The sequence below is a fragment of the Pteropus alecto genome, unplaced genomic scaffold, assembly GCF_000325575.1.
Source record: "Pteropus alecto unplaced genomic scaffold, ASM32557v1 scaffold143, whole genome shotgun sequence".
In the NCBI taxonomy this organism is placed as follows: Eukaryota; Metazoa; Chordata; class Mammalia; order Chiroptera; family Pteropodidae; genus Pteropus; species Pteropus alecto.
Window position 1 is genome coordinate 4,339,815 of NW_006434828.1, and position 13,045 is coordinate 4,352,859.

The 13,045-nt window shown below is 57.0% G+C and overlaps 1 protein-coding gene across 1 annotated transcript in view; it reads right to left on the reverse strand.

Annotated features, from left to right (window-relative positions):
* Positions 1–2,858: 2,858 nt before the first annotated feature.
* Positions 2,859–13,045, reverse strand: part of PASK (PAS domain containing serine/threonine kinase) — a 33,382-nt gene continuing 23,195 nt past the window's right edge. Inside the window, exons 13-18 of the mRNA XM_015587833.2 lie at positions 11,226–11,351; positions 10,984–11,118; positions 8,644–8,843; positions 5,529–5,662; positions 3,830–3,976; positions 2,859–3,260 (exon numbers count right to left, since the gene is read on the reverse strand). Of these exons, the coding sequence (XP_015443319.1) occupies positions 3,175–3,260; positions 3,830–3,976; positions 5,529–5,662; positions 8,644–8,843; positions 10,984–11,118; positions 11,226–11,351 (828 nt within the window). The 3' untranslated portion in view covers positions 2,859–3,174. The remainder of the gene's footprint in view (positions 3,261–3,829; positions 3,977–5,528; positions 5,663–8,643; positions 8,844–10,983; positions 11,119–11,225; positions 11,352–13,045) is intronic.

A 13,045-nucleotide genomic window follows, 5' to 3' on the forward strand; every position in this document is an offset into this window, starting at 1 on the left:
GGGCCGGCCCGGCTCGGCCCGGCGGCGCCGAGACTCTGTGTTCTGCTTCGTGCCCGCGCTGCTGGGCTTTCCCGCTTCCCAGAATTCTCGGCTAGCGCGACAAAGGGGCTTCGCCTTCGCTGTACGTTCGCTTCCTGTTGGTTGAAGATCCCTCAGAAGAGCAGAGGTGAAACGGGACCGCCACGTCCTGTGCTTTCATAGCAGGTCCCTGGAGAGGGCAAGAGCCTTCCCGGAGCGGGTTCATGTTGGGGCGGAGACAAGGAGGCCGAGAAAACAAGTCTTAAACATCTTTACCTGGAGTCCCAGGTAAAGATGTTTAAGACTTGATTTATTGTGAGGACGAATACTGTGGACTCGCACCAAAAGTCAGGTGTGTTCCGGAAGTGTCTGAGTCTCCAGGGGCACTCCAGAGGTCTTTACAGTTAAGTGCTATGACAAGTAATAAAATGACAGGAACTAGAACTACAGCACGTGTCCCCTTATAAACACGAGCCCTCCGGACTCAGAGGTCTGGTTTCCTCTGGGGATGAAAGCCAGTAATGTTCCAGTGCAATCCGTTGTTAAACACTTTCACGGCTGAAAGCTTTTCTGAAACATAGGGTTCGCTGAGCCCCATGCCAGCCAGAAAAGGACCAGGTCCTGGGGCGTGCAGGCTACGCCACCGCGGCAGTGCTGGAGAAGGCAACGTGATTGTGGCCCGGGGCTGGCAGGGCTCCTTTTACACATCAAGTAGGGCAAGAAAGATGCGAGTTGTTTCCGAAGAACTGACATTGGCTCTAAAGGGGGTGGGAGGTGAGGCGGGGACCATCCCAGGACAGGTGCAGAGCCCAAGCAAGAAGCACTGGCTCCTTTGGTGTGTTTGCGGGCAGCAGCCCCAGGGTTCTACCCAAGAAGGGGAAACAGGCACCAGGGAGTGAATGCCCCACTCTGACACACGCCGGGAAGGCAAGCAGTCTCGTGCTGCTTTTGCCCTGCCTTTGTTAACCGATTAACCCCTTTCTAGTCTCTTCCACCCTCTGGCCTGCTGTAATTAATTCATGACATCTCAGAATTTTCTCCTCATCGTTGTATTCATTCTTAAATTTCAGATTTAGACCTGTGATAATTCGGGCATAGAGCCAAAAGGCGATAATTGTGGGAAAAAATAAAACGGTGTGCTCTCTCAACTGCCTAAATTCTGTTGCTCGTAAGCCCCAAACCTTAGAATTAAGCATTCCTTCTTGTTTTATCTACTTGGTTCTGAACTGAGAAAAGGAACTTGATTTTTGCATGTATACAATGTACAGAGTGGCTGCTCCGTGCCAGACACTGGGCTGGGCGCCAAAAATGCCTTTCTACACAAGGGTCACGCCAACGAAAAGAAAGGCTATAATCTGTGTGGAACCAAAGAAATGGTTTTTGTTATTTTTTAATCTTTTGTCTTAAAACACTCAACGGTCAGCACCTCAAAATAAACTGTTAATGCTTTTACACCCAAAGCCTGAGAAAAATCCCATGTGCCACCCCCACGCCTCGGAAAGAATCAAGGACCCCAAGCAGTGATCCAGCTCGGGAAATAAAGGGGCGGCTGGGCTGCGGGGACTGCTCCGAAGCCGACAGCATCTTTGGTTTGGTATGAGATCTGCGCCCTCTGCATTCATACCTGACACACAGACAGGAGAATGTCAGTGTCGGACTCAGAACTTTTCTATCCAAGTCTTTCTGGGAAGAACACTCTCTAAGTAGCGAACCTTCTAAGTGCCATCAGGTCAGAAGAGTTTTAATTATTTTTTCTTATAAAGAAGGAGCTGTTCTTGGAGAGTGAGGAATTTGCATTATCAACCCATTACACACCTATCTGAAAAAAACATTCTGTAACTTTTTTGTTTTGTAAGCATCACAAACACTATAAGAATAAACGTTTGGCTTTTTTCCCCACTTTGAAAACAGTTCTTAGAACGTAAGGAAACTCATTTGAATTCTGAAAAGTAAACATCACTTTTTCCCTAAACACTTTAAAAGATACATTTCTAAAAACCCTGCCTTTACCCTCACGTGATGGCAGGGAGACAGCACTTTCGCACTTTCGAAAGGATGGGGACGGAGAAATCCGAAATCCTAGTTGAGAAAAACCTTAACTGTTATCTGAGGATCCTAAAACATCATACAGTCGAGCGCTTCCTAAACGCACACTAGAAGCTGGCGCAGGACCATTCTGCAGGAAGCCTGGCCCCTGAGCATCTTCCCGAGGGCTCCGGCCAGGAGGAGACTTGGAACTGCAGAAAGTGGTGACGTGGGGGGAAAGGGCGGGAGTCTTCAATTTTGCTTTCTTCCTGCTATGGGGAGGGGGGAGTTTTCCTCTTACCCTCTAGCCACTCCCTCCCCCGAACACAGATAGAAAATACAGGCTGGACTGCGTGCGCTTGAGCTGGTTGTTTCAGAGGCAGATGCTCTGGAGCCCAGGAAGGAGTGGGAGGGGCCGTCTGAGTGGGAGTGGCACCGCCACCTGAACAAGAATGGGACGGCGACAGGGCTGGTGCCCCACGCTGTGGCAGAGGTGGGTCCAGGCTGGCTGCAGGTCATCCGGGGGCGCTGGGAGGGCACTGGGGGTGAACAGCACAGGCCGGCTGCAGAACCCACTGCAACCAGAGCCTGGACGGGTGGCGGGCCGACCCTGATGAGCTGTGCACGGGGAGAAGGGACGCACCTGAGACCACCACGCGCTCCCAGTCTCCTCGGCCTGAGCTCCGGCCCCCCACACTGTTCGAGGCTAAAGCTCTCCCCAGCTGTGGCGAGTGGGGGCATAGAAACAGAAAAACAAAGAAACGAAGTGCTTCCCACCCGGCATCGTGGAAGAACTCATACAGCCCGAGTCAGGGTAACTGCTTAACAAAACTGCTTTAATTTGGAAAATGTCCAAGAAAATAAATTAATGAAACACTCTGGCCGCTTAGTTGGCAGATGAATCCTTACTAATTCTAAAGCCCTCTAACAGCACAAAACTCAACACTCAGTTGAAATAACACCATGTTGTTTCAAGATCGTGGAAAAAATGAACCCCAAGTCTATTTTATAAGCTTAAAGTCATGAGCACCCCTGGCTTTTGTTCTAGTATTTGCCACACTCGCATATGCGTTTTTAGAAGGTGGACCGAGCCTAATTCCTGAGAACACGATTTCCTGACTGAAGCCATTGTCACGGGGGTCCCCCGGGGCCCAAGGCCGCTGCACTCGGGGTGCTGCTCTCCGTCTCCTGACCCACAGAGGATGGGACTCCACTTTCTGAAGAAAGAAGATGTTGTTGGAACATCTGCTAACAACACAGGACCCTAAAATGCTCTGCTTCTCTCTGGGAGAGTTCCTAGGAGCAAAAGGTGTCTGAGGGGCCCTTCGGAACCCAGAGTTCTGGGGCTTGCTGAGGTGCTGCGGGGGGCTCTGCGCTCAGAGCCATCGACACTAACTCGGTATGCCTGCTCTGAGCGGTGGCGACAGACACAGGCTGCTGCCCGGTCACCCTGCAGAGCAGGGCCCCTGGGCCCCCAGACTCAGACCGTCACCAGCTGCACTTCTCGACCCTTGGCCCCGACACCTCCTGTAGCTGCCGCCTCATCACAGGCTCCCGTGGGCACTCACCTGCCTCTGACACCCACAGCCAAGCTCTGGACTCCAGTGGCATTCAGGGGCCTCTGGGATGGGACCAAGCCCCATTTGTTTCGTAGGTGACAAGCCAGCTACAGCCCCTGACATTTGTGTCCAGGAGAGCATGGAGGATGGAGCCTTCTGTCCCCCCAGACCCAGAAGGCAGCCTGGGGGACCTGCTCACCCTCCTTGGCACAGTCCACGCCTCTCACCTGACTTGTTGACTCGACACACCTCCTCCCAGGTGTAGTCAGCAAGGTTCACAGGCTGCGTCACCCAAGGGTCTGTCACCAGCTTCTCCAAAGTGGTGCGCTGCTCAGGCACAGGCTGCAGCAGCCCAGACATGAGGTTCATTAGATCTGGGGACGTAAAAGCCCACCCTGGGCATGGGGCCGAAAGACCGACAGTGGGCAGGGCTGGGGTCAAGTGGCACACATCTGCAAACCACGGTGCTGGTCCGCCCCCAGCGGCACCTCTGGGCAGGAGAGAGCCCTGGAACCCCCTTTTAACTAGCACCCCAGGGTTTCTGGTGCACAAGGCCCCCAGCTGTGCTTTGAGAAAGGCTGTGAGAGGTCTGTCACCTCTGACATGAACGCTTGAGTTTGAGATCCTGCCCCACACACTCGACATGCAGAGGTCCCTAAGCGCGGCCTGTTCTCGGAGGCTCTGGCTGTGCAGAGCCGTGAGTGACACAAGGCGCACATGACAGCAGAGGGGAGGGGGGCACCTGGCAGGAGACCCAGAATGGGTCCCCACAGGAAGGAAGCGCAAGTTCTGGGAAGAGGCCCACCCTGGAGTCTGGATTTGGGTCCCACTTCCTCTAACAACACGGGTGTTACCTCACTCAGGGTCGCTCTGAGCCTCCCTGTCCCAGAAGTGTCCTAAGAGCCTAGTGAGGGAGCACGTGGACCAGCCTTTGTGGGTGGGACAGCGTGCAGCAAGAGCTGCCGGGGCAGAGGACCCTGAGTGCCAGCAAGCCCTGCCAGTCCCCTCCTGGGCCGCCGTGGGCTGCCTATGACCCTCAAATGCACAGGCTGCAGCCCTAAGCGCTATGCGACGGTGACGGAAGGTGGGGCTTTGGGAGGGGACCATCATGGGCGATCAGATGAGGTCGTGAGGGCAGGCCTGTGACAGGATCAGCGCCCTCATACGAAGAGTCCAGAAAGCCGTCTCCCCACCTCCTTGGCACACGGAGATAGGAGGCGGCTCCACCAGGAACCGAGCCCGCCAGCACCTGGCCCGCGGCGCCCAGCCCTCAGGCTGTGGGAGTGAGCGACTGTCGCCCAAGCCCCGTTTGTGACGTCCGCCACGGGCGGCCGAGCCGACTGAGACACAGGCTTCTAACCCAAGCGAAGAATCCCAGGCACGGACGTGATGCGTGATGATCTCGTCACCTCCCAACTCACGACAGTAAGTGATGACTACGGAATCGCGAAACGTCGACATCGGGGGGGACCTCAGAACCCTGTGTCCCAGCGCCCTCGCGCTCCTCCAGCTGCAGGTCCCGAGCTGGCCCAGCCCAGACTCAGGACGTCCCTTCTCGGTGGAGCCCACGCCCGCCGCCCCACACTGGTCCTCCCTTCAGAGGCAAACCACCACCGTGGCCCTGAGGGGACCCCTAGGCTTGCTGGCATGGGAGCTGCGGGGGGCCAAGTCCCTCCATCCCCACAAGTGACAGTCACTGCCACGGCCAAGCTCACAGGCACTGAGGTGGTCTCAGGAGAGGGCCCCTGGGAGCTGAAGGGGGGCCCTCGTAAAGATGCAGTTACCGCGGTACTTTCAAGTCACATGCACGTCATCCTCAAGTTCAGATCAAAGTGGGAGGAACGGGCAGAAAAGAGGACGGTGGCCTCAGCACGGACAAAGGTCAGGGGACAGGGCGGGCAGAGCGGCCACCGCAGCCACGCTCACCTTCCGACACCGGGTACGGAGGGCTTATCGCCGCCTCCATGGTCTCCTCCAGCTCGCAGAAGGGGTTCTCCTCGAAAACCAGCGTGTACAGCGTGACTCCCAGCGACCACATTTCCAGCTCCGGCCCCTTGTAGCTGCCGCGGGAGAAGGAAGCATTCATGGCGGACCAGCCCCGCACGTGAGCCCCAGGCCCCAATCACCTGGGAGGGGCTCCCAGGGAGGCTTGCCATACTCCTGGTCACACTCTCAATGTCCAGCACGTCCGCCGCCGGCCAGATGCCACCATGCACCAGGAGGGAGAGGAGAAGCAGAGCTATGGTACTCAGGCAGCTGAGACACGAACTCAGGCAGCAGAATGCCAACCACGGGCAAGAAACAGTGCACATGGCACATGGGCACAGAGCACAGTGTCTCCCTGGGGGTGTTGGGGGGCTTCCTGGAGGAGGTGGAGAGAAGGCACAGCGGACAGAGTGCGAGGCACCAGGCCCCACTGGGATTCGGCTCACCAAGGCCACTGAGAGCCACAAGTGGTTTCAGAACAGGACAGTGGGCCCTTCGGAGAGATGGCCGAGGCGAAGGATGCTCAGGGCACAGGTGAGAATACTCAAGGACAAAGTAAGGCAACGGCATCAGGGACAGAGAAGAAAGTGACGAGAAGGTGTGGGGGGAGGGGCCCCGGGGGCTGCACCGGCTGGAGGAGCAAGCTCTGGGGAGAAGGCGCCAGGTGCACTGTTGTCACAGCCCCCTTCTGGCCACCGCGCACGGGGCACCTAAGAGGCACCGATGCTGCCAGGTACTCATCCGGTTGAAGCTGCTGCCAGCGGGGCGGGGCGGGCTGTCCCCACACACGTGCCCCTGTGCTGCTCGAGGCCGCTGGTCACGCGGCCTGGAGCTCGGGGAGTGGACTAGGAAGCAGCGGCACTTCACCAGATAGCAGATTTAGAAACGGTGGCCGAGAGAAACTGGTGCGTGAGAAGACGGCCCAGGACAGAGCCCGCTGCCATCCAGGGGCCACAGAGAGCCTAGGGACATCAGGAGGCAGAAAACCAGGAGACGGGAGGGCTCAGGGCAGCAGCATGGCCAGGAGTCATGAGGGCAGACCTCAGGGGAGAGATGAGGCCACATGAGCGAGAACGAGGGTATCAGATCCGCGTTTTGTTTTTGCATTGTTTCTGCTCTGGAGAAAGAGACTGCGAGCTTTGGAAGCTGAAGAGAAAAATTCAGCACAGGAGAACAGGGGTCAGCACGCTCTTTAAGGGCCCAAGACTTAGCATCTTAGGCTGTGGGCCACACAGCCTCTGTCACGGCCACTCCTCTCTGCCATGGCAGCACAGTGGCAGCCACAGACACGAGCGGGCCAATGTGTGTAGCTGTTTGCCAATAAAGCTTTATTTATAAACACCCGTGGTGAGCCAGATTTGCCACAGTTTGCCAAGTCCTGGTGTAGAAGGCCACAACAACGATGAGGGGGAAGCAGAGCCCTGAGGACAGGGTCCAGAGTCAGAGCTCAGAGCACCTTTGGCCACGGGGAGAGCAGGCGAGATGGAGGAGGGAGCTCAGGGGAGGGTGTCCACAGCCCAGCCAGCCGTGGAGGGAGCAGACCGGCGCAGGGCACCAGGAGAAGCGGGGAGCGTGGCCCCCTGGGGAGGGCAGGAGGTAATGAGCAGCACCCAGGGCTTCCCTGGCTTGGAGACTAAAATGCACATAAGTGCCACCGCCCCGTGTCCCTGTGGGAGCTTCACAGCCCAAACACAGGGGTAGGGTGAGGGCAGGCGAGCCACAGGCACATGTCATGGTCCCAAGGACACATAGTCCCTCTCCAACACTGATGACACGATGGCCACCACAGGACAGACAGCAGCCAATGGCACTCTGGGGCACTAGAGTGACCAAATTATATCTTAAAAAATCCTGCAGGGCTCTCCTTAGACCCCTCTCACTAACGCGCACCGTCCGGTGGCTCTGGGTGGCCATGGACATGACGGGGAGGGCTTCTCCAGCGCTCCCTCCACACTCGCCCGTGGACCAAAGCCCGGGCATAAGCTCACGGGGCCAGCCTGGCCTGTAGCGAGCTGGGGCAAGAGTGGGCAGCGACTCCACATTCCTGACTCTGAAATGAATCGGGACTTGAGCAGACACGGGGATCAGAGCCCCTGGTCACTTCTCACACCAGTGCTGATTTCTCTGAGCCTCAGGCCCGGCATGGAAACAGCAATGGCTACAAGCCAACACCCTAGACTCAGGGCGCTGGACTGAAGTCCGGCTCTAGCCAGGTGCGCCTGTCACAGGAGAACAAGACCGAAAGACGCAGGCACAGAGGGCGCAGTGCAGAGTGCTGCAGCAGCAGGCAGTGAGGGCCACGTAACGCTGTGACAGTCCTGACCACACCTCTCCTGTCGGGGCAGCTTCACTCCACCTGACTGACCGACATGCGTGCAGGTGGGACAGAGAAACGCCTGGTGTCCGGGTCTGACCTGACAGTCCACGTCACACGTGTAAAGACACTTTATATGCAGACAAGCAGGACACAGACCTGTTTGCACTCAAGCCCCAGCACACCGGAGCAGCGATGTCCCGAGTCCCGGGGCACAGGCCCCGCCCAGGGCAGCCTCAGCTCCCAGGCTTCCCCGCAAGGATGGCACTCGGCCACACTCCCGGGACCCGCCTCTCTCTCCCCCTGCAAGAGCGGGAGGCTGGGGCGGGCCAGGGACGGCTCCTGCAGCTGGGGGTGCTGGCCCCGCGGGTCAGTGCTGCTTCTATGGCTTGATTTCCTTGCTCTACGGATGGCCGGCCCAACAATATTTTACCGCGATAGATTATTATTCCTGTCATCGAAATAAGTCAACCCAACTAAAGAAGAATCCTCTTCACTTATTTGACGCGTCCCATCTTTTGGACCTCTTTTATCTTTTTCTTAACTTTGTTATATAAAACCGCAAACATAAAAGTTGAGAAAATAATAGACTGAACCCCTGAACCCGTCACCCTGCTCCCCCGACCAGTATCACTTTGCCCGCCTGCCGCTCACTTCATCCCTCCATGTCTTCGTCGCAGAGGCATGAACGGAAGCCATTTCCCACCTGAAACCCCCGGTGGCGGCCCCGCCCATACGTACGGGCTCCCCATGAGGACCTCGGGCGCGCAGTACTCAATGGTCCCGCAGAAGGTGTAGAACAGCCGGCCCTGCTCCAGGTAGGCCGCGGAGCCGAAGTCAATGAGCTTGATCGTGAAGTCCTCGGCGATGACGATGTTCTCGTCCTTGATGTCCCGGTGGATGATGCCCCTCGAGCGCAGGTACCCCACCGCCGACACCAGCTGAAATCGGGGCCACAGTGGTTTTTCGCAAAGCGATCCAAGGGAGACACGCAACTCGAACGAGGGTGGATGAGAACGAAGGGAAGAGCGACACGGAAGGAAAGGGCGCTGTCACTCACGGTGGAGGGCGACAGGAGGCCCGACCGACCCACCGGAGGCAGGCGGCTCCAGGCGGCCGTGCCCGCCATGGCCGGCACACGCGACGCCTGCGAGCCAGCAAGGTGAATGCGTGACTCTTTGAAAACCGCATTATCATCATCTGTGATGAGGACACAGCACAAGATCTGCCCTCTCGGCAAACCTGTAAGTCCCCCACTTCCCATCTCGCACGTGAATACGAAGCCTTAAGTCCTCGCTGTCTCTGCTACACGTGAAAACTTCCCGGCGGACACTCACTCGCCCCACGCCACCCACCACGACCACCTCGCAGGAAAGACACACAGGCCTGAGCAGAAGCTAGAGACACGTGGACCGCTTTACTGCGTGGGGGCTGGAGGTGGCCCTGCCTGGGAAAGCCTCGCATGGCGCCTTCGGTTCAGGGCTCGTGTGGCAGTTAGGAGCCATCTGCGACCTCCGACGTGAGGCTGAGTGCCCGCCGTGTCCCCCACAGTGTGCAGGACTCCCAGCGACACTGACTGACAGTCCTGCCCTCGGGACGGCTCCACCTCCGCAAGCCCAGTGACCTCGCCCGACTTGGAAGGGGAGCCCAGACCGCACGCCCGGCGGCGGATCAATAAAAGCAGGATTTCCGTTCCGTTTCCGTGGATGAGTAAACTTTCTCACCAGTCACGGTCTGGTCACCAACTGTACCAATCCACATAGTGACTCGTGGATGCAGTCAGTCACTTTGATTATCAGAGACAATTTTATATTTACAAATGAATATCTTTGAATCAGATGCAATAGTGAACAGAAGATTAATTAAGCCCAATTAATTAACTTAAAACTAATAAGTAAATGCATATTTACATATACATATATGCAAGTGTATATACGCCTGCACATTTATACCCACACACATATACGACATGCATGTGCACACACAGGTGCACACACATGCACGCATATACACACGTAGACATTCATACGCACGCATACGTGCACACACACAGATCAGGGTCCAGGCGGGAAACAAACCACACATTAACCTGAACGCGGAAAGTTTCATCAGGTTCATTAACTACAAAGGGCTCAAGAGAACCTGAACCTGGATAAAAAGCCACTCTCCCCACAGGTCCCCACGTGCCCCTGCTGCTGGGAGAGCTGGTCTCAGGCCCCAGACCCCGCCACCGAGCAGGCAAGACACTGAGCGCTGGTACCACGCACACACACGTGTCCAGGTGACGAAGCAGTTCTATAAAACTGAGTCCATGCTTACGTGTGACAGCGCTCGCCACACACACGGATTTACCAACGGGCTTTGGTGCTTCTTGCAAACCGCGACGTGCTGAGCACTGTGACTGCCTGTGTCAGCTGCCCCAGAATCGGTCAGGCAGCAGCCCCTCACAGGTGGCCCCACTGCTACCTCAGACACAAAGGTCTCGGAGGCCAATCTCTGCCATGAAGTTAAGCAAACGCCTGTATGATCCTCTGACACAGGAAGACAGAGGGACGGGACATCCTTTTTGCCAGAACAATGACGCCTGACAGTTCGGAGGCGGTGCTCAGAAGCTGGAAATCTAGTGCCTTCCGGGGGTTAGAGCTTGGAGGAAGAAATACCAACTTCAGAAAGTGCCGTGAGGTTGAGGTGACTTGCTCGCCTCTCCCTTCCAGGACATTCTTCTGCACGTGCGCCTCGGAAGTGCTGTCTGATGCCACACGCCCGGCGTCACCATGTCGGCACTAGGCGACCCTACGGCAGATGAGTGACGACTCCCTGGTGGTGGACAGGGCCCAGCCGAGCCCGCTGGCAGCTGTTGCCCATTTTGAGGCTGGCGTGGATAGTCCATGTGTGTAAGTCAAGCTGAGACATTACGGCCGCCTCCCACCCGCTCCGGGGCGGAATGTGGCCTTGGCCGTCCTCCCCGACCTCACTCTGCGCTTCGACCAAGCATTCTCACACTCTCTCTCCTACTCTATAGAATCCAAAACCGAAGACTAAGTCCATCTCTGAGGGGAACCGAGTGTGGGCCGCCCTCACCTGCCGGAAGATGTGGCTCGCCAGCGGCTCGTCCAGGCTGGGGTGGCGGTCGATGAACGCGAAGAGGTCCAGGCCAGAGCCGTGCTTCTCCATCACCAGCTGGAAGAACCCTTGGTTCTCAAACACGTCCAAGACCTGGGGAGAGACAGCGCTGGGTCTGGCCCTGCCGAGATGCCTGCAGACGCGCGTGGACGACGCCTCCGGGGAGCCGCCGGGGCCGCGAGACCAGAACCGCGCTCCACCTTGATGATGTTGGCGTGCTCCACGCTGGACAGAATCGCAATCTCTAACGTCACTTTTCCGAGTTTGGGATCCTCGACCCAGCAATCCTCCAAAACCTTCTCCTTCTTAATGAACTTCACCACCACCTAAGCGGGGAGCAGAGGGGAGACACGGCTGCAGACATTCCCCCAGGGCCATGGGACCTGCTGCCCATGATGGCTCGTGGCGGCAGAAGGAACCTCCACGCGCACCTGCCCGAATCCCGGGACGTGACGGAAGATGCTGATTAACAAGCCTCGCAGCAGGAGGACAGCGGCTGAGTGGCCGCGGCCTCTGGCGGAAAGAGGGGGCCATGCAGACCTCGGCGCAGGCACTCCCAGAACACCCTGCATCACCCCGATTTCTCAACAGAGGTCGGGACGTCCTGGCTGAGAAAATGACACAAGAGGCCTGAGAACTAGAAACTAAACGACCATCCTTCCCGTCAGTTCTGAGAACCAGTCGGGGCTCGGCGAGAGAGACGGACACAGAGGAATAGGAGGGAGGCGCCCTGAGCAGCTCGTGATGGCAGCCAGGAAGGGCAACGGCAAAAGGTGCCACTTGGAACGGAAATAAGCCCCGTAGGTCGCTGAATGGTCACCTTGTCTCTCAGCAGAATACCTGCAGCCAGGTGAGTGCCAGGCACGCGGCTGAAGGAGCGACACGGCGAGCAGTGGCCGCGGGCCAGGCCTGCTCTAACTTCAGTGAGACCCTGACAGAGATGACAGAAAACCCGCCCTCGGGAGCTCATCGTCTGCCAGGGAGAGAAAAGACCCCAAGCGCATCGTGGGCCTGGGAGAGTGAGCGCTGGGAAGGGAAGGGCCGCGGAGAGGAGCTCGGGGTGGGGGGGGTAGCAGAGGCAGCTGGGGCGAGGCTGTGAGACCAGAGGCAGCTGGGCGGCAGCAGAGCCCGGGAAAGAGGCGGGAAGGACACTTAAGATGTCTGCGGTGTCAAGTGTCTCTCCCAGCCTGATGGCTTGGATGCCAGCATGTGAGCGGTGACAAGTAGATAAATACTGAAGATCCTTCGAAGGGAGGGTCATCATGACTGGACAGGCCAGACGAGAGAGATTCAAGAGGAAGCAAGAAGATGAGCTTGCCACTTCCGGGGAGGGCGGCCGGGAGGTGGGGGACGAAGCTGTAGTCCAGCGGGTAAAGGGGAGGTGTCTGCTGCCTGGCCAGCTGCAGAGCGCAAGCAGACAGGAAGGAAGTCTCCCCGGGCCCCGGCACACCCCTCAGATGAGCGTCAGCGGAAAGCAGGGGCGAGAAAGAAGGGGGAGAATTAACAGAAGGACCTGATTCTCTTCAGATAAAGAAAGCTTCAAAGACTTGGATCAAAGTTTTATCAAGTCTCAAGCAAGAATAAAGAACATACACACAGAAATACATCCTGCTGAAGGATCCGATCCGATACTGATGGCAAAACTCCCCCAAACTGACCTGAGCGAGACCCCAGGGCTGTGCCATCCTGTGAGCTGTAGCTTAACTCTTAAAAGTCTATTTTCTTTTCTGCCGCTGTCCTTGATCATGGCCTAACAGTATGTAAAATGACACCTCTGTTTTCTGAAAGGCAAAAATACTCATGTGTTTCCTTTTACCCAAGAGAAGAACTTTGGGGCTTCCTTCTTCTTCCTTGGGGTCTAAAGGTCTAAAGAAACCCCTAGGGCCTATCGGATTCCTGATTCAAAACAAGAACGAGAAGATCCGACTCAGAGAAATTAAAGGTGACAACGGGAACTTAAGAATTAGACTGCATGGAAGCACGTGACGGCAGTAGCAGTTTGTGTTAACGCGGCCAAAGT